The sequence below is a fragment of the Notolepis coatsorum genome (assembly GCF_963971535.1).
Source record: "Notolepis coatsorum genome assembly, contig: SUPER_7_unloc_4, whole genome shotgun sequence".
NCBI lineage: Eukaryota > Metazoa > Chordata > Actinopteri > Aulopiformes > Paralepididae > Notolepis > Notolepis coatsorum.
Window position 1 is genome coordinate 99,004 of NW_028174877.1, and position 22,154 is coordinate 121,157.

General features: G+C 49.1%; 2 protein-coding genes across 2 annotated transcripts in view; both read right to left on the reverse strand.

Annotated features, from left to right (window-relative positions):
• Positions 1-22,154, reverse strand: part of LOC311232752 (E3 ubiquitin-protein ligase TRIM47-like) — a gene marked incomplete at its 3' end in the record, with an annotated part of 141,395 nt that overhangs the window by 76,826 nt on the left and 42,415 nt on the right. The gene's annotated exons all lie outside the window — the stretch shown is intronic.
• On the reverse strand, positions 7,409-18,088 carry LOC311232758 (uncharacterized protein; the record flags this gene model as incomplete). The annotated part of the gene is made up of 2 exons (XM_084338337.1): positions 7,409-7,908; positions 18,033-18,088. The coding sequence occupies 2 exons, from the start codon at positions 18,086-18,088 to the stop codon at positions 7,485-7,487; spliced, it is 480 nt and encodes a 159-aa protein (XP_084194463.1). The 3' UTR covers positions 7,409-7,484.

The following is a 22,154-nucleotide window of genomic DNA, read 5'->3' on the forward strand; positions in this document are numbered from 1 at the left end:
TGTGTTCCACCGTCCAGCTGCAGACCTGTGTTCCACTGTCCAGCTGCAGACCTGTGTTCCACTGTCCAGCTGCAGACCTGTGTTCCACTGTCCAGCTGCAGACCTGTGTGTTCCACCGTCCAGCTGCAGACCTGTGTTCCACCGTCCAGCTGCAGACCTGTGTGTTCCACCGTCCAGCTGCAGACCTGTGTTCCACCGTCCAGCTGCAGACCTGTGTTCCACCGTCCAGCTGCAGACCTGTGTGTTCCACCGTCCAGCTGCAGACCTGTGTTCCACCGTCCAGCTGCAGACCTGTGTGTGCCACTGTCCAGCTGCAGACCTGTGTTCCACTGTCCAGCTGCAGACCTGTGTGTTCCACTGTCCAGCTGCAGACCTGTGTGTTCCACCGTCCAGCTGCAGACCTGTGTGTTCCACCGTCCAGCTGCAGACCTGTGTGTTCCACCGTCCAGCTGCAGACCTGTGTTCCACCGTCCAGCTGCAGACCTGTGTGTGCCACTGTCCAGCTGCAGACCTGTGTTCCACCGTCCAGCTGCAGACCTGTGTGTTCCACCGTCCAGCTGCAGACCTGTGTTCCACCGTCCAGCTGCAGACCTGTGTGTTCCACCGTCCAGCTGCAGACCTGTGTGTTCCACCGTCCAGCTGCAGACCTGTGTTCCACCGTCCAGCTGCAGACCCGTGTGTTCCACCGTCCAGCTGCAGACCTGTGTGTTCCACCGTCCAGCTGCAGACCTGTGTTCCACTGTCCAGCTGCAGACCTGTGTGTTCCACTGTCCAGCTGCAGACCCGTGTTCCACCGTCCAGCTGCAGACCTGTGTTCCACCGTCCAGCTGCAGACCTGTGTTCCACCGTCCAGCTGCAGACCTGTGTTCCACCGTCCAGCTGCAGACCTGTGTTCCACCGTCCAGCTGCAGACCTGTGTTCCACTGTCCAGCTGCAGACCTGTGTGTTCCACTGTCCAGCTGCAGACCTGTGTTCCACTGTCCAGCTGCAGACCTGTGTGTTCCACCGTCCAGCTGCAGACCTGTGTTCCACCGTCCAGCTGCAGACCTGTGTTCCACCGTCCAGCTGCAGACCTGTGTTCCACCGTCCAGCTGCAGACCTGTGTTCCACCGTCCAGCTGCAGACCTGTGTTCCACTGTCCAGCTGCAGACCTGTGTGTTCCACTGTCCAGCTGCAGACCTGTGTGTTCCACTGTCCAGCTGCAGACCTGTGTGTTCCACCGTCCAGCTGCAGACCTGTGTTCCACCGTCCAGCTGCAGACCTGTGTTCCACCGTCCAGCTGCAGACCTGTGTTCCACCGTCCAGCTACAGACCTGTGTGTTCCACCGTCCAGCTGCAGACCTGTGTTCCACCGTCCAGCTGCAGACCTGTGTTCTACCGTCCAGCTGCAGACCTGTGTTCCACTGTCCAGCTGCAGACCTGTGTTCCACCGTCCAGCTGCAGACCTGTGTTCCACCGTCCCAGACTCACGTCACACAGACACCTGATCAACCTTTTTAAAGTCAGGGATCTACATGAAATATAAACACAATCTGACAAAAGTTGTATTTAACTGATTGATTGACAAAGATTAACCCTGTCACTGCCGCACTTCCAAACGGTTAACCCTTTCACCGCGACGACACACAGAAAGTTAACCCTTTCACTGCCACACTACCAAAGGGTTAACCCTTTCACTGTGACAATACAGAAGGTTAACCCTTTCACTGCCACACGACAAAGGGTTAACTCTTTCACTGCAACAATACAGAAGGTTAACCCTTTCACTGCCACACGACAAAGGGTTAACCCTTTCACTGCGACAATACAGAAGGTTAACCCTTTCACTGCCACACTACCAAAGGGTTAACCCTTTCACTGCGACAATACAGAAGGTACCCCCGCCCCCCCCCCCCTTGTGTTGTGTTATGTTAACCTTCTGTCTTGTGGTAGTGAAAGGGTTAACATTCTGTGGTGTGGTAGTGAAAGGGTTAACCTTCTGTGGTGTGGTAGTGAAAGGTTAACCGTCTGTGGTGTGGTAGTGAAAGGGTTAACCGTCTGTCGTGTGGTAGTGAAAGGGTTAACCGTCTGTGGTGTGGTAGTGAAAGGGTTAACCTTCTGTGGTGTGGCAGTGAAAGGGTTAACCTTCTGTGGTGTGGTAGTGAAAGGGTTAACCTTCTGTCGTGTGGCAGTGAAAGGGTTAACCTTCTGTGGTGTGGCAGTGAAAGGGTAAATCACAACTCCTAACTAACTCTAACTAACTGGCTGTGACCCTAAGGACCTGCTCTCCAGTCAGAAGGTCACGCTCCGTTGAGAATGTAGAGCTACACCAAGAGAAGAAGAAGGTTCTGGAAAATAAATAAGTACAATAAGACTAAAAATTAAATAAACTAAAAAAAAACGTAACAAACGCATGTTCAACAGATTCAAGGGAGTCATATAAAATGGTTGAAAGGATACATATGTTCCCTTTAAGAGGGAGTAGTAGGGGGTTGGATTTGTGTGTGTGTGTGATTAATCCCTTTAAGTGTATGTGTATGCGTGTCAGATTGTCCCTTTAAGAGTGGGCAGGGTTTGTGTGAGTTATCCCTTTAAGGGTGATCAGGTTATGACAGCAACATATTAAACAAGTGACAATGAATTCTCTATTTATCTGTTGCTAGATGATGTGACTGACTAGACCAGACTAGTTCTAATCTGTGGACTGGACCCATTCTACCGGTAATCTGTGGACCAGACTAGTTCTAATCTGTGGACTGGACTAATTCTAATCTGTGGACTGGACTCATTCTAATCTGTGGACTGGACCCATTCTACCGGTAATCTGTGGACCAGACTAGTTCTAATCTGTGGACTGGACTAATTCTAATCTGTGGACTGGACTCATTCTAATCTGTGGACTGGACTCATTCTAATCTGTGGACTGGACCGATTCTACCGGTAATCTGTGGACTGGACTAGTTCTACTCTGGACTGTGTGTCAACAGGCTGTTCTCTATGTGACATCAGTTGTGTGTGTGTGTGTGTGTGTGTGTGTGTGTGTGTGTGTGTGGGGGGGGGGGGGGGGGGGGTGAATGTCCAGACACTGTGTTATAAGGTCTTTCTGATTGCCAAATAGCATCACACACACACACACACACAGGAGTGGGTAAGAGAGGGGTGTCGGAGGCCGGCGGTCATCCTGTGTGATGCAGCTTTCCGTTAACGGCTCAGGGCTTTTCTTTTCCTCTTCCGTTTCAGTTATGAAGAATGGCTGCAGAACTGACCAATCAGATGACCTCCTGTTCTGACAGACAACCGCCAGCAACCAATCATATCCGTTAGATACCATCCTGTGCCCCTCTGAGACCAGAGCACAGGGTCAACCTCCTGGAGCCTTGATCGAGCACACGTTGACCTCTGACCTCTCAGACCAACCTGGACCACTTGATATGTACAACAGGTCTAGAGCCGAACAGAGCCGGACCAGCTACAGGCTGACCTCCAGAACTGCTTCCTCGTCTCCACTAGCCAGGGTTTAGCTGTGGCCTTGTCTCCACTAGCCAGGGTTTAGCTGTGGCCTTGTCTCCACTAGCCAGGGTTTAGCTGTGGCCTTGTCTCCACTAGCCTGGGTTTAGCTGTGGCCTCGTCTCCACTAGCCAGGGTTTAGCTGTGGCCTCGTCTCCACTAGCCAGGGTTTAGCTGTGCTGTGGCCTCGTCTCCACTAGCCAGGGTTTAGCTGTGGCCTTGTCTCCACTAGCCTGTGTTTAGCTGTGGCCTTGTCTCCACTAGCCAGGGTTTAGCTGTGGCCTTGTCTCCACTAGCCAGGGTTTAGCTGTGGCCTCGTCTCCACTAGCCAGGGTTTAGCTGTGGCCTTGTCTCCACTAGCCAGGGTTTAGCTGTGGCCTTGTCTCCACTAGCCAGGGTTTAGCTGTGGCCTTGTCTCCACTAGCCAGGGTTTAGCTGTGGCCTTGTCTCCACTAGCCAGGGTTTAGCTGTGGCCTTGTCTCCACTAGCCAGGGTTTAGCTGTGGCCTTGTCTCCACTAGCCAGGGTTTAGCTGTGGCCTTGTCTCCACTAGCCAGGGTTTAGCTGTGGCCTTGTCTCCACTAGCCAGGGTTTAGCTGTGGCCTTACATTTAGTCATTTAGCTGACGCTTTTATCCAAAGCGACTTACAAGTTCTGTACGACAAGACAGCAAGAAGGGTACAACTCTATCAGCTGAGTAACAATGTTCATCAAGTGTTGCGTGTTACAGTGTAGGTTAGTTTATTAGGACAAGTGCATGACAGTAAGGTTAGTCAGGGTTAGATTTTTTTTTTTTTTTTTTTTAATCATTTCAGATAATGGTTGAAGAAGTGAGTCTTTAGTCGACGGCGAAAGATTGGACGGGATTCGGCTGTCCTAACTGGGATGGGTAGTTCATTCCACCATTGTGGGGCAAGGACTGAGAATAGGCGGCTTCTCTTTGACGACCGTCCGGGAGCTTGGATAGGAGTAGGTCTGAGGCGGCCAGAAGATGCAGAGCGTAGGGGTCTTGAGGGTGTGTAGTTAGAGACCATTGACCGGAGGTAGGCGGGAGCGGTTCCCTTTGCTGCACGGTATGCTAGGTCGAGGGCCTTGAAGCGGATACGTGCAGCAATGGGGAGCCAGTGCAGGTCCCTAAGAAGTGGGGTGACATGGGCCGACTTCGGTAGGTTTGATATCAGGCGGGCCGCTGCGTTTTGAATGAGTTGAAGAGGCTTGGTGGCAGTGGCCGGGAGGCCAGCTAGCAGTGCGTTGCAGTAGTCGAGGCGGGAGATGACTGTTGATTGGATGAGGAGTTGGGTGGCTTCTTTTGTCAGGAAGGGGCGTATCCTTCTGACGTTGCTCAGGAGGAATCTGCAGGTTCTGGTTGTCGCTGCGATGTGAGCAGAGAAGTTCAACTGGTCGTCGAGGACAACACCAAGGTTCTTGGCGGTCGGGGACGCGGTCACAGCTGCATTCTCGACTGTGATGGAGAGGTCGGTCAGGGGGGAGGATTTGGCCGGCAGGTGGAGCAATTCTGTTTTGCTTAGGTTCAGTTTGAGGTGGTTGGTCGTCATCCAGGCGGAGATGTCGGACAGACAGGCCGAGATCCGCTCAGAGACGTGGATATCTGAGGGAGGGAAGGAGAGGAAGAGTTGAGTATCATCGGCATAACAATGATATGAGAAGCCATGAGACGTGATAATGTTACCCAGTGATTTAGTGTAGAGGGAGAAGAGAAGGGGTCCTAGGACCGAGCCCTGGGGGACACCCGTCCGGAGGGGGCGGGTGGCCGACAGAGTCCCTCTCCATGACACTTGGTAGGAGCGGTCGTTGAGGTATGATGTCAGCCATGTCAGCGCAGATCCAGCCACTCCCATTCCTGCGAGGGCCGCGAGGAGGATCTGATGGTTGACTGTGTCGAAGGCTGCAGATAGATCTAGGAGAATCAGGACAGAGGAGAGGCCTTTCGCTTTTGCTAAGTGAAGTGCCTCTGTGACCGCAATGAGGGCCGTTTCTGTGGAGTGGCCAGTCCGGAAGCCAGACTGATTGGGGTCTAGGAGGTCATTCTGTAAGAGATAAGCAGTAAGTTGGTTGGATACAGCACGTTCAAGTGTTTTAGAAAGAAAGGAGAGAAGAGAGACAGGACGATAGTTGGCTATGACGGTGGGGTTCAGGGTTGGTTTTTTTATGAGGGGCGTGACTCTGGCTTGTTTTAGGGAGGTGGGGACCACCCCCGAGTTGAGTGAGGAGTTGATGGTTGCAGTTAGGAATGGGAGGATGTCCGGTGCTATGGTCTGGAGGAGTGGGGAGGGTAGCTGGTCCAGCTGGCATGTAGTCGGACGGTTCGACGTTACCAGTGTCAGGGTCTCGGCTTCTGTAATGGGAGAGAAAGATGACAGAGTGAAGGATGAGGTTCTCGATTCAGCGTTTGGAATGGGTGGGGGTTGGGAGAAGGAGCTGCGGATGTTCTCCACTTTTTCCTCAAAGAAGATCGCAAAGTCTTCGGCAGAAAAAGATGAGGGAGGAGGGGGTGGGGGGGGAGTGAGGAGGGAGGACATGGTAGCATGCAGTTTGCGAAGATTCTTGGCAGAGGCCTCGATCCTATGATGAAAGAAAGAAGCTTTGGCATTAGTAATGGTTTTGGAGAATGTTAACAAGAGGTTGTGATATGTGTCGATGTCAGCAGTGAGGCGTGATTTTCTATACTTCCTCTCAGCCGCTCTCAGGACCTGTCTTTGTTCTCTCACTGCATCCGTCAGCCATGGACTGGGTGGGGAACGGCGGGCAGGTTTCTCAACGAGGGGACAGAGCTTGTCAGGCCTTGTCTCCACTAGTCAGGGTTTAGCTGTGGCCTTGTCTCCACTAGCCAGGGTTTAGCTGTGGCCTTGTCTCCACTAGCCAGGGTTTAGCTGTGGCCTTGTCTCCACTAGCCAGGGTTTAGCTGTGGCCTTGTCTCCACTAGCCAGGGTTTAGCTGTGGCCTCGTCTCCACTAGCCAGGGTTTAGCTGTGGCCTCGTCTCCACTAGCCAGGGTTTAGCTGTGGCCTCGTCTCCACTAGCCAGGGTTTAGCTGTGGCCTTGTCTCCACTAGCCAGGGTTTAGCTGTGGCCTTGTCTCCACTAGCCAGGGTTTAGCTGTGGCCTCGTCTCCACTAGCCAGGGTTTAGCTGTGGCCTCGTCTCCACTAGCCAGGGTTTAGCTGTGGCCTTGTCTCCACTAGCCAGGGTTTAGCTTCTGTACCACAGATGTTGGTATGAATTTTGAAAGGTTGCCTAGCAACCACATAGTTTACAAGAAACGCAATGGAGACACAAACCCAACCATACCGTACCATGCTAGACCGTGGCGGCTAGCCCCAGCCAGGCTGAACACAGCTAATGGAGACACAAACCCAACCATACCGTACCATGCTAGACCGTGGCGGCTAGCCCCAGCCATGCTGTCCTCCATAACTAACTGTATTAGAGGGACACGTCCTCGTTTGGTCTCAGTCTCATTAAGACTTGATCGGCTCGATTGGTCGCTTTCCATTGTTGTCGTGTTTTCTCTCCCGAGCTGAACGAGAACATCTCTGGTGTTAAGAGCTCGATTTATTAAAGTCCCTCCCCATGATTGCATTTGAGAATTTCTTTTACGGATTTGTCGCTTAAATCAACTAATTAATTAGTTGACGAATAAACATGAAGTATTAACTTTTAAGACTTAAAGTTGAGGACAATCCTAGTCTTAATGAAACACAATGAAACAACCTGAGACTAGTGTGGGGGGGGGGGGGGGGGGAGGAGAGAGAGAGAGGAGGGAGAGAGGAGGGAGAGAGAGGAGAGAGAGGAGGGAGAGAGGAGAGAGAGAGAGAGAGAGGAGGGAGAGAGGAGAGAGAGAGAGAGGAGAGAGAGAGAGAGAGGAGGGAGAGAGGAGAGAGAGAGAGAGGAGGGAGAGAGAGAGAGCGAGAGAGAGCGAGAGAGAGAGAGCGAGAGAGAGAGATGGTTTCATCTCAGGGGGTTATTCCCAATAAAGACAGTTCAATATCCCGCCCCGTAGGCCGGCCTTCCGGTGGGCGACTGGTTGTTGGGCGCGGCCGGGTAACTGTAGCCGCCGTAGCTGTAGGAGGCGGGGTAGGGGGCGGCGCCCTGCTGGGGGGCGGCGGGGTAGGGGGGCCCCACGGCGCCCGGCTGGGGGGCGTACTGGCCGAACGCAGAGCCGGGGTGGGGCGCCGGGAACGTGGGCTGGGTGGGATAGGGGCAGGAGGGCGGGGCCTGGGGGCCGAAGGCGGGCCTGGGGCCGGAGTAGGCGGGGCCGCCGGGGTAGGGCGGGAAGCGGGAGGCGGCGGAGGGGGGGGCGGGGTGATGAGACGGGGAGGAGGCGGGGTAGGGGGCGGCGGGGTGAGGCTGCTGCTGCTCGCCGGCGCCGCTCGTCTGGTGACCCCACGGTGACGCCGGGTCCTGGCTGCAGAGGTAAGGGGGGTTGGGGGGGGGGGGGGGTACTACAGGGAGTTCAGTGTCCGTATGGCAGTGGGGAAGAAGCTGTTTTTGAAACGGGATGTTTTGGTGGTCAGGGATCTGTAGCGCCTCCTGGCAGGAGCACTCATTCAAGGGTACTACGACTATGCTTGCACCTCATGGTACCAAAGCACCTCAAAGGCGCTAAAAACAAGATTACAAACATCTCAAAACAAACTAGTCAGACTACTGCTTGACCTGACTCCTAGAACCCACCTCACCCCAATGAATGAATGAATGAATGAATGAATGAATGAATGAATGAATGAATGAATGAATGAATGAAAACTTTATTTAACAGATTGCAGAATGGGTACAATACAGTACGGCTCAATACACACAATTGTTAAGGGGATGCAGACCTGAGAAAGACGTTTGTCTTGTTTCCATCAGGGTCCCCCATTTTCAATTCATATAGACATTTATGACATACACAACATACATGACATTTATGGCATAGGGACATATAGGTATTTAGTACTGATACATTTGTGACATAAACGGTATTCAAATATACAGTACTGTTACCAACTCTTCGCCCTCCAGCTACTACCAACTTTTAACCCACTCCTGCTCCTATTCTACACCCAACTCGGACTCCTGCTTCTCCTACCGTTTTCCCCTTGGATTCTCACTCCCCCCCCTCCCCCCATTTTTCACTGCCCCCCCCCCCCACCCCCCTGCCGCCTCTCATATACTCCTGCTGATCTTCACTCGCTCAACAACAACTACCGCCTCCCCGCTGCCACTGCCACTGCTGCCAGAAACGCTGGCATTCACTGTCGCCGTCGCAACATCCACAGAGGCCCCTGCCTAAATCGAAACCGGACTCTCCACCTCCCTGATGGCTCATGCATCCCCTCTTCCTGGACTACCTCTCGCCCCCCTGCCACCCCCACCCGCCGCACCGCTAACCTCGATAACCTTCGCTCCTTCCTCCCTGCTCCCCCATCCATCTCCCTTGCTCTCCTCAACACCCGTTCTCTCTCTAACAAATCACCTCTGATCTATGAACTACTACTGGACAACAACCTTGACCTACTTCTCCTCACTGAAACCTGGCAACAGCCCTCGGACTTCTACTCCCTCAACCAAGCTACCCCCCCAAATTACAGCTTCATCGCCAAGCCCCGCCTCTCTGGCCGAGGGGGGGGTCTTGCCGTTTTCCACAAACTCTCCCTATCCATCACTGAACTGCACCTAAACCTCCCTCCCATGCTATCCTTTGAATACCTTGCCTTCTCCCTCCCCAACTCTATCGCTGCACTACTCCTCTACCGCCCTCCAAAGCCTCATCCCTCTTTTCTAACTGAACTTTCTGATCTCCTGACCATAGCCTCCACTCTCTCCACCCGCCTCCTACTTACCGGTGACCTCAACATCCATGTTGACCAACCAAACTCAAACCTCACTCCTGACTTCCTCTCCCTCCTTGACTGAGCCTCACCCAGCACATCAACTTCCCCACCCACAACAAAGGCCACACACTTGACCTTGTTTGCTCTGCCTCCCTACCCATATCCAATCCTCACCCCATCCCATTCCCACTCTCTGACCACTACTGCATCCTTTTCTCTGCTCCCCTTCCCCCACCCCACCACTCCAACAAACGCACCATCTCTTTCCGTAACATAAAATCCATCGACCCTCTCACACTGTCTCAGTCCATATCCTCTGCCTTTCCCCCTGACTCTGCCCCCTCTAACCCCGACGACTATGCCCTCCTCCTCAACTCTACTCTCTCTGACTCCCTCGACTCACTGGCACCCCTGAAAACCATCACTGTCTCATTCACCACCTCCTCCCCCTGGTACACTCCGGAACTCCGCTCCATGAAGCAGACCGGCCGTCAACTAGAACGCCTCTATAAAAAAACCCGCCTCACCATCCACGCCGACCTCCACAAACAGCACGTCTCCTCCTACCGTGATGCACTCCAAGCTGCCAAATCTGCCCACTACTCCACCATCATCAACAGCAGCAACCGCAACCCCCGGACCCTCTTCTCCACTGTCAAGAAACTCCTACAACCCCCGGACAATAACTCACTCTCCTCCCCTGACCTCGTTTCTCCTCTTCTTCAATAATAAAGTATCTCTAATCAACAGCTCACTGACTGCCCGCATCGCCAATTCCCCCACCCTCGCCCCCCCCACCAACATTTTTCCCCCACCTGACTCCATCCCTCCCACCCCTTTTACTGCCTTCGCCCCAGTTGACTCCTCCTTCATCATGGACCTCATGACCACCTCCAAGACCACTACCTGCTCCCTTGACCCCCTACCCACTACTCTCACCAAAGCCTGCCTCCCTGCTCTCATCCCCCACCTCACCGCCCTTTTCAACCAGTCACTATCCCTAGGCCACGTCCCCTCCCCCTATAAACTCACCGCTGTCACCCCTGTCCTCAAAAAACCCACTCTTGACCCATCCAGCCTCTCCAACTACCGCCCCATATCCAATCTTCCTTTTTTCTCAAAAACACTGGAACGTATTGCTGCCTCCCAACTCCACTCCCATCTCCAGTCCAACACCCTCTATGAACCCCTTCAGTCTGGCTTCCGTCCCGCGCACAGCACCGAAACCGCACTGGTTAAGGTCATCAACGACCTCCTCATCTCCGCTGACTCCGGTGCCCTCAACATCCTGATCCTACTCGATCTCAGTGCAGCCTTTGACACAGTGTGTCACTCCATCCTCCTCCAAAGGCTGCACCAACTGGGTGTTGAGGGCACAGCACTTGACTGGTTCTCCTCCTACCTCACTGACAGACACCAATTCATCTCCCTCTCCGGCCACACCTCCTCCCCCTCCCCAGTCACACAGGGGGTCCCCCAAGGCTCAGTCCTTGGCCCCCTGCTCTTCATCTGCTACATTCTCCCCCTTGGTCACATCATCCGTAAATACCACCTCAACATCCACTGTTACGCTGACGACACCCAAATCTACATCAGTACACAATCCCCCCACAGCCCACCCCTCAGTCACATCGAATCATGCATCACCGAACTCCAAACTTGGATGACCCACAACTTCCTCAAACTGAACAGTGACAAGACTGAACTTCTCATCATTGGCACCAAAACCACCCTCACCAGATCCGGACCCATCACACTCACCATCAACGACTCCACCATCACCCCCTCCCCCCTAGTCCGCAACCTTGGTGTCCTCCTTGACCCCACCCTCTCACTTGACCCCCACGTCCGCTCCATCGTAAAAATATCCTACTTTCACCTCCGCAACATCGCAAAAATCCGTCACTGCCTCTCCCCCCCCGCTGCTGAATCCCTCATTCACGCCTTCATCTCCTCCCGCCTGGACTACTGCAACTCCCTCACTGGTATCACCTCCCGCTCCCTCCATAAACTGCAAATGGTCCAAAATTCAGCCGCCCGCCTCCTCACTAACACCCGGTCCCGCGAACACATCACTCCTGTCCTCCACTCCCTCCACTGGCTCCCGATCAAACACCGCATTAACTTTAAAACACTACTCCTCACCTTCAAAGCCCTCCACAGCCTGGCCCCCCCCTACCTGACTGATCTCCTTCTCCCCTACCGCCCCACCCGTTCCCTCCGGTCCTCCTCCACTGCCTCCCTCACTGTCCCGACATCCAAGCTTAAAAACTTCGGAGATCGGGCCTTCTCTCGCACTGCACCCCGACTCTGGAACTCCCTCCCCCAGTCCATCAGAGACTCCCCTACACTCTCCACCTTCAAAGCTCGCCTCAAAACCCACCAGTTCTCCCTTGCCTTCAACCCCCCCCACCCCTAAACCCCCCCCTCCCCTCCAACCTGATTGATATCTGTCTCCAGTCTTTTTTGTGCTATCAGGCTGTCTCCCCTGTTCCCCCCATGGTCTCATGTTCCTTTTGTTTTTGTTTCTTTGTTGTTTTTGTTTCTTTGCTTTCATTTCTTTGTTTGTACCCCTGCTCCCGACTACTGTCAGTGACTTCGCGTTATTGAGAAGCGCTATATAAATTAAATGAATTATTATTATTATTATTACCCCTAGATCCTGACAGAGTATATACATATGATGGGGAGGGGGGACTGTACATTAGGAGGGGGTGGGTGGGTGGGAGAGAAATATACATACGGCGGGGAGGGAATATATACATGCGGTGGTGAGGAGACTGTCTATTAGGAGGTGGTGGGGGTTTTGGGCATTTACGGTGGCCAGTTTCGAATTGCAGCCTCCCGTAGGTGCTCTTTAAGAGCGGTTTTGAATGTGGGTAGTGATTCACATTCCTTTACAGCTTTGGGTAGGGCGTTCCACATTGTTGTGGCATAATTGCGAAACGTGTTTAGTCCCTTGTTTGAGCCGAATCTGGGTTTTACATGATTTGTTGAGCTTCCTCTGGTGTAGTGGTTGTGGTATTCACTGACCTTTGGGAAGTATTTTGACATGTACATGGGTACCCCGGTCGTATAGTGTATCTTGTAGACCAGGCCCATTGCAAGTTGCTGTACTCTGTCGTCTACTCTAAGCCATCCTAGGTTGTCAAAGTGGGCAGGGGTGAGGTGGGTTCTGGGGTTCAGGTCAAGTAGTAGTCTGACCAGTTTGTTTTGTGATGTTTGTAATTTTGTTTTAAGCGCCTTTGAGGTGCTTTGGTACCATGAGGTGCACGCATAGTCGTAGTACCCTTGAATGAGTGCTCCTGCCAGAGTCTTCAGGGTATTCTTGTTTACCAGAGAGGAGATCCGGTACAAGAATCTAGTTCGTTGGTTGACTTTTTTTATTACATTGGATGCCATTTTGTCACAGGAAAGATTTGCCTCTAGGATGGAACCCAGGTAGGTAATTTCGTCTTTCCTTGTGACAATATTGTCACCCACTGTAACTGAGAAGCCGTCGGTCTTGCTGAGTTTGTTATTTGAACTGAAGAGAATGGACTCTGTTTTGCCCATGTGTAATGATAGTTTGTTATCAGCGAGCCATATGCAGATTTTGCCTAGTTCTGTGCTGAGGGTTTTTTCAACCTGCAACTTGTTCTTGTCAGAGACCAGCAGGGCTGAGTCGTCCGCAAACAGGAACAGGTTGCAGTCACAGGCTGACGACATGTCATTTGCATAAATTAGGAAGAGTAGCGGTCCTAGTATGCTTCCTTGTGGAACACCACAGCTCACTGTGAGGGGGGGGGATAGAGTACCGTTTACCTCTACCATCTGTTCTCTCCCCTCCAGGTAGGATTGCATCCAGCTCACTGATAAGCTATCAAAACCAATTGCTTTTAGCTTGTCCATCAGAATGGAGTGATTGACAGTGTCAAAGGCCTTTTGTAGGTCCAGCATGACCATGCCGCAGTATTTGCCCGCGTCCACCTCTTGTTTGATGTGGTCGTTCAAATAGAGGAGGCATGTGTCAGTGGAGTGGGACGTTCTGAAGCCAGATTGGAATTCGTAGATTAGATTTTTTTCCGCCAGGTACTTTTCGACCTGTTCGTAGACTATTTTCTCCATGACTTTCGAGATGGAGGTAAGAATAGAAACAGGGCGGTAGTTGCCTGGGTCTAATTTGCTGCCCTTTTTGTGCAGAGGGGTCACTCTCGCAATTTTGAAGTCCTTGGGGACGTGATACACTACACAACCAAAGTACCCATGTACATGTCAAAATACTTCCCAAAGGTCAGTGAATACCACGATCACAACACCAGAGGGAGCTCCACAAATCATGTAAAACCCAGATTCGGCTCAAACAAGGGACTAAACACGTTTCGCAATTATGCCACAACAATGTGGAACGCCCTACCCAAAGCTGTAAAGGAATGTGAATCACTACCCACCTTCAAAAGCACTCTCAAAGAACACCTACGGGAGACTGCAATTCAAAACTGGCCCCTACAAATGTCCTAACCCAGTTGTACAATAAAGACCAAGCATGGCTTTGTCAGTATTCCAATGTACCCAACCCCCCCCCCCCCCCCACCTCCAATGTACAGCCCCACCCAACCCCACCCCACCTACCCAACCTCCTCCAATGTACAGTTTCTATGTCAAATGTAGGTCAGTATTCCAATGTACAGCCCCACCCCACCTACCCAACCTCCTCCAATGCACAGTTTCTATGTCAAATGTATATACACTCTTTTTCTGGATTTCTTTAGTATCACAAACAGTACTGTATTTGAAAATCTGGTATGTCATAAATGTATAGATGTAGCAGTACTGTCTATCTGTATGTCGTGTGTGTCATATGATGAATTGAAAATGGAGGACCCTGATGGAAACAAGACGAAAGTCTTTCTCAGATCTGCATCCCCTTAACAATTGTATGTATTGAGCTGTACTGTACTGTACCCATTCTGCAATCTGTTAATAAAGTTTTCAATCAATCAATCAATCAATCAACCAGCAGCAGCAGCTGGAAGATGTGGTGTGCTGGGTGAGTGGGGTCAGAGATGATTTTTCTGGCTCTCCTGATTGTGATTTGGCGGTGGAGTGATTCGAGAGAAGGGAGGGGGGTGCGGATTATTTTGGAGGATTTATTGATGATTCTTTGTAGTTTGTTTTTGGAGTGAGTGTCCAGATTGCTGTACCAAACAGTTATGGAGAAGGTGAGGATGCTTTGTATGATGGCCTGGTAGAAACGGAGCAGGAGATGTTTTCTGACTCTGTATTTTTTGAGCTGGCTTTCATGTGAAAATACATTGACTGGACCAGAACAAGCACAGATTATAACGGTAAGGCGTTTGAATATGTTCACTGTAGTGCATGAAACCTGTTGAACACAGCAGGTATTGTTCAAAGCATTCTTGTTCAAAGCCTGTCAATATGTAATTATTGTAGTAACATCGATAGACGTTAACATGACAATAGTTTGTTACTGTTTGTGCGAGTGAGCCTCAAAGATCTAGCTGTAAATTAAATCAGTGGTTTTTAGAGAATGGTTTGTCATTTTAGTGATCTGACATAATGCACTCTAGCTGATGTAATATTGCCTCATATGTATCTGTCACAGACAGCTGTGCACCAGCTGAGCTCAGAATTTATACACAGAGTAGCTTCAGTGTATGTTTGGTGCATGCTTATCATATGTGTGTGTGTGTGTACACGTGTGTGTCTGTGAGAAACTCCCACTCAGGGCAATCCCTTAACGGGTCGAATCGGAATTTGAAACACAACGCAGAGCAATACGAGACCGGTTACATGTGCATGCACACGCAAACATGTATGTTATAATGGAATCATCTTACCTCAGAGTTTATCAGTGTTAGAACTTTGCTATGAAAATGCCACCTCAAGAAACAAAACTGTCAAAACAATGGGAATAAAGCAGAATTATACATGTATGATGCCTGACTCAAATTTAAATAGAAAATGTATTAAAAGATTCATGGCATTTTTACAAACTAACCCTCAAAATGCCTCCTAAATGTTATACTAATCAATATCTTGTTTTTCTCTCATTCAAACAACACAGGGGCATTGGGAATAATGTTTCTCAAAGTCACTCTCTTCTTCCTCTGTCTTCTGGGTCAAATCATACCTTCCAGGAGACAATTCCTGTGTCCACCTACGGGTGGCTGCAATTAGAAACTGGCCTCCGTAAATGTCCAAACCCCCCCTCCCTATGCTTGCACCTTGCACCCATATTGAGCTGTACTGTACTGTACCCATTCTGCAATCTGTTAATAAAATGTTTCAATCAATCAATGAAACAGTGAAACAGGTAGGAAAATGTGTCTCCTAGCAGGTGCATGATGTTGCTCTGATCACAGAGCCTCTTATAATAAGAGGTGGTGTGCCCCCTAGTGTTCAAACATAAATACCACACCATTACCATAAATAATAGAATTTCTAACATGTCGGTTTTGGCTTCTACATAAAGCAGTAGACAACAGAGTACAGCAACTTGCAATGGGCCTGGTCTACAAGATACACTACACGACCAAGGTACCCATGTACATGTCAAAATACTTCCCAAAGGTCAGTGAATACCACGATCACAACACCAGAGGGAGCTCCACAAATCATGTAAAACCCAGATTCGGCTCAAACAAGGGACTAAACACGTTTCGCAATTATGCCACAACAATGTGGAACGCCCTACCCAAAGCTGTAAAGGAATGTAAATCACTACCCACCTTCAAAAACACTCTCAAAGAACACCTACGGGAGACTGCAATTCAAAACTGGCCCCTACAAATGTCCTAACCCAGTTGTACAATAAAGACCAAGCATGGCTTTGTCAGTATTCCAATGTACAGCCCCACCCAACCCCACCCCACCTACCCAACCTCCTCCAATGTACAGTTTCCATGTCAAATGTATGTCAGTATTCCAATGTACAGTGTCGTCCCCCCCCTACCCACCCCCCCCCCCCCCCCCCCCCCCACCTCCAATGTACAGCCCCACCCCACCTACCCAACCTCCCCCAATGCACAGTTTCTATGTCAAATGTATATACACTCTTCTTCTGGATTTTTTTAGTATCACAAACAGTACTGTATTTGAAAATCTGGTATGTCATAAATGTATAGATGTAGCAGTACTGTCTATCTGTATGTTGTGTGTGTCATATGATGAATTGAAAATGGGGGACCCTGATGGAAACAAGACGAAAGTCTTTCTCAGGTCTGCATCCTCTTAACAATTGTATGTATTGAGCTGTACTGTACTGTACCCATTCTGCAATCTGTTAATAAACTTTTCAATCAATCAATCAAACAGAACTGTAGACATTTTCAAGAAGACATTTTCAAAGAAGCAACAGAGGTCGTGTTACCATTCCATCACTAGTCTAAAACCAATAAACCCGGGGCCCATTATATAATTTAGTCACGTAGCACTCAGTCTACAAAAAGACACCAGATGGCAGTATACTATAGAAGACAGGAAGAAAGAGTAGTGAAAAGACACAAGTTCATGGAAAAGGAGTGGAATCCATATAATTATTAACTTAGCCCCGGGTCCATGGTTGCCTTAACCCTTTCACTACCACACTACAAATGGTTAACCCTTTCACTACAGAAGGTTAACCCCTTCTCTGGTTAGGCTTCACGTCACGGTCCCCTTTCCCGTCTGAGGAGGAGATGTGATCGATGCCCGTGGCTTGGAGAGTGGAAGATGGGTCACTCTGGTGTCAGGAGTGGCACCGTGGGACCCTGACCAACACCAACGGAACAGGCCCACTTGTGTTCCGCCAAGCGCTCCTGGAGACGTGTCTCTGTCCAGCCCACATCAAACTATCTGCAGCGCGGACATTCCAACCTGTAGACGACGGCACTCTTGCAGTTAATGAAATGATTAGCTTGGTATTCGCTGCAGAGTCCCAAGAAAGACTTTGTGATGTACTTCTGCAGTCATTCAGATTCCTCTATTGTCACGTCGTTCAGTGCCTCACAGCAAAGAAACAGTGCAATTCACTTTGTTGTGGTTCCTCAACCATAGCAGCATCCAATCATATAAATAGAATAAAATTAGCATAGAATACAAATAAAATATAAATGTAGACATGTCATGTAAAGTTTCCTCACGTTGAATGATACTCCACTTCATCAGATGACTCCTGTTAAGAGTGCTTTGTCACCAAATACAGCAGAGAACATGAAACACATTATAAGAAAGATCTATTATTAGAAATGAAACTTGACATCTTTACAGAACCGCCAGACATTAGCTTTAAGAGGAGCCACATTTAGGCCCTTGGCCCTCAACAGGTTGGGGCACCCTTGCTTTAAGGTATCCCATTGACCACATTCACACAGCAGCCATTTGGCTGTTGTACCATGCTCAGGTTGGGATTCCTTCCTTACATGTTTTCTTTCATGAGTGGGAACTGGTGGAAAGGAATCCCAACCTGATCATGACATAAGAGCAAAATGGCCACTGTGTGAATATAGTCAATTTCCAGGAAACATTTGAATGAAGGTGTACATGATTTGATATCTTTACTTTTGTCTTGCCTTGTTGTCTTATTGTTATGATTTTATATGTATGATTATACACTCAACGTGACTGTAAATGAGGGAAACCTCAGTTGCCTTTTGAGTTTAAATAAAGGTTTGAAATGAAAGTAATAGATGTTTGACCACGTGTCTCAGCGTGTTGCTCTGTGAAGCCCCACCTGTTACACTGGTAGCTGTTCACCTTGTTGTGACCTGACTGGAGTTCAGACTTCATAGTTTATCCACTTTTCATCTTGGCTGCATTTTGGTCAATAATTAAGCCAGCGCAGATTAGAGAGAGAGGCATATAGCCGATAGTTAAGAGGAGTCGAAAACTACCTTTGAAATCTTTATTAGGATTCAAGTGAAATGTATAGAAATGTCAGTCATCAATCATCCGCAAAAAGGTCTAGGAAATACCATAACACTGTGCAAATCTGATCAGATGAAAACAATGTAAAAAAGATAATCAGTTAAAAAAAATCAGTTTGTTAGAAATAAATCCCAAACCGATGAGGATTAATTGCATTAATTCAATCATTACCAGGTGCGTAGCGTGAGTCACTTCTTTCCGTTGTGACACCTGCTCCACAGGTCGCATTTGAACATCTCCGATCTGCACAAAGAAAGTTCAATTAAGTTAAATGGTTAACATTAATATTCAGGTAAAACAGCAACTGTTAAAACAAACCTAGTCTGGCCCACATGTTACTAACGGCAGCAGAACTCCAGAACTACTAGGAATGTCTGACCAATGAGTGTCCGACTCCCACCTAAACTGACCAATGAGTGTCCGACTCCCACCTAAACTGACCAATGAGTGTCCGACTCCCACCTAAACTGACCAATGAGTGTCCGACTCCCACCTAAACTGACCAATGAGTGTCCGACTCCCACCTAAACTGACCAATGAGTGTCCGACTCCCACCTAAACTGACCAATGAGTGTCCGACTCCCACCTAAACTGACCAATGAGTGTCCGACTCCCACCTAAACTGACCAATGAGTGTCCGACTCCCACCTAAACTGCACAGACTACAAAGCACAACGAATGATGTATATCACGTCGGTTAGGGCACCTCATGTATACTGCACCTGTGTATACTGTATACTGTACTTACTCACAGTATATATTTAGACTCCAGTGTTAGGGCACCTCATGTATACTGCACCTGTGTATACTGTATACTGTACTTACTCACAGTATATATTTAGACTCCAGTGTTAGGGCACCTCATGTATACTGCACCTGTGTATACTGTATACTGTACTTACTCACAGTATATATTTAGACTCCAGTGTTAGGGCACCTCATGTATACTGCACCTGTGTATACTGTATACTGTACTTACTCACAGTATATATTTAGACTCCAGTGTTAGGGCACCTCATGTATACTGCACCTGTGTATACTGTATACTGTACTTACTCACAGTATATATTTAGACTCTAGTGTTAGGGCACCTCATGTATACTGCACCTGTGTATACTGTATACTGTACTTACTCACAGTATATATTTAGACTCCAGTGTTAGGGCACCTCATGTATACTGCACCTGTGTATACTGTATACTGTACTTACTCACAGTATATATTTAGACTCCAGTGTTAGGGCACCTCATGTATACTGCACCTGTGTATACTGTATACTGTACTTACTCACAGTATATATTTAGACTCTAGTGTTAGGGCACCTCATGTATACTGCACCTGTGTATACTGTATACTGTACTTACTCACAGTATATATTTAGACTCCAGTGTTAGGGCACCTCATGTATACTGCACCTGTGTATACTGTATACTGTACTTACTCACAGTATATATTTAGACTCCAGTGTTAGGGCACCTCATGTATACTGCACCTGTGTATACTGTATACTGTACTTACTCACAGTATATATTTAGACTCTAGTGTTAGGGCACCTCATGTATACTGCACCTGTGTATACTGTATACTGTACTTACTCACAGTATATATTTAGACTCTAGTGTTTATTGTCACATTGATGTATAATACAACTGAGGGGGCGGGGCATACAGACCCCCATCTGTCTGCACCTCTGATCACACCGCCTACTTGCTCTGATGTGAATATTCAGAGTTCATTATATTGTTTACACTGCTGCCTAGTTTAACTTTTCTATACTGTACTATAATTGTATTGCCTGTATTTATGTCTTCTACTATTACCTGTACCCCCCTCCCCCCTCCCCCACGCTGCTATGACGCCTGCATTTCCCCAAGGGGATCAATAAAGGAATATCTTATCTTATGTTACGTCATGTTAACTCATTACAGAAGGCAAGGCGGCTGCTTACATGCACATGTGGCTGGGAACTCAACACATGTGACGCCGCTTGCGATGTCTTCTGCTTGCAAACACTGCAAAAGAAGACGGGGGGATGGGTTTTTCCTTTTTCTGGTTGGCGTCTAGAATTGACTACATTCCCGTGTAGACCACAGCAGAAGCATTACATAGGTTACCTTTATTGTAGTATATACATGGGCAGCTTTCTCCAGGTTCTGTCTGTACATCCGAGAGGCAAATTCTGTTTCCACCATACCCGGCGAATCGGCGATACACACTGCAACAGGAGTGGAACAAAATACAGCCACGCTTACAATGTGCACACACTTCATTGTCATTGTCTTCAGTGTACTTGTGTTAACAGGTAGCCTAACACTGCCACGACAGTGCCATTTTACAAATCCATTTAAGAAGTGATTCAACGGCATGGTGGTGTAGTGGTTAACACTGTCGCCTCACAGCAAGAAGGTCGTGGGTTCGATTCCCGCTTGGGGACCAGGTGTCCAGGTACCCAGGTGGGGTATCTCCCGGGCCTTTCTGTGTGGGGTTTCCCCTCCACGAAGACGGGACAGGAGCACTTGGTGGCCGGGGTGCAGTCCCACACCGCAACCCATGTCTGCTCCCGGCTGCCCTTGGGGGGGAAGGACGACGGGATGGGTCAAGGGTCAAGAGAGAGGCCTTTCATTGGCCGCCCATGTTGTGTGTTGTGTGTTGTGTGTGTTCCTGTGTGTCTCCCATGTTGTGTGTTGTGTGTTGTGTGTGTGTTCCTGTGTGTCTCCCATGTTGCATGTTGTGTGTTGTGTGTGTTCCTGTGTGTCTCCCATGTTGTGTGTTGTGTGTGTTCCTGTGTGTCTCCCATGTTGTGTGTTGTGTGTTGTGTGTCTCCCATGTTGTGTGTTGTGTGTTGTGTGTGTTCCTGTGTGTCTCCCATGTTGTGTGTTGTGTGTGTTCCTGTGTGTCTCCCATGTTGCATGTTGTGTGTTGTGTGTCTCCCATGTTGTGTGTTGTGTGTTGTGTGTGTTCCTGTGTGTCTCCCATGTTGCATGTTGCAAGTTGTGTGTTGTGTGTGTTTCTGTGTGTCTCCCATGTTGTGTGTTGTGTGTTGTGTGTGTTCCTGTGTGTCCTCCGTCAGGGCCGTCACGTAGCTCTTGGCTCAGGCCCTCCGTCACGGCCGTCACGGCGCATTTGGTGGCACTGTAGAAATGCACATCGGCACTGGTAACTACGCGATGTCCGCTCGTGCTACAACAGAGAGAGAGAGAGATTACGACAGACAGACAGACAGCTGTATTATTGTCAAATAACCGTCTACCGTCTATCCTTGACACCTAGGATAATAAGCATGAAGATAATTATAAGAATAAAACATATTTTAAAACATTGGTCGTATATAAAATGGTATGTTGGCACTCCCGCTGCAGTAACGATAAACACATGCCACATGCTTGAGAAACGACATAGTTCTAAGGTTATAATTATATGGTTATAGTTACTCTTTACACTTACTGTGTGGCAACGGTGTAACAGTCACTTTATAGTGACATCCACAGATATGATCAGCTCTAACTAAATTATGAATTGTGCCATGAATTTAAATATTTTTAAATAAATCCTGTGAAAATGTTGTGCAAGCGACACACTTAAAAATGTCCTTGTTATTTAAAAGAAGTCCTCCACACTTAGACCCATGGTGTCCCGCCAGCCGCTGGTGTTGCCGCTCAACAGTGGCTCTGGGGGAGCCAGGCCAGCGGTGTCGATGCAGACGGCCACACCCTGGTGCTGGGCCTTGATGGCAGAGAACATGGACAGGACCTCCTCTTCATTGGAGAGGTCAGAGGTCACATTTAAAGGGACCCAGGGTGCCGCTGTGTCTTGGACACTCTGCTGCCAGTTCAAGTTGTATTTGTCACAAATACGGTACATTAGAGTGAAATGCTTTGGTTCTGTGTGACCCTCCTGAGACTGTGCTTCACAAAACAGCAAAAGACCA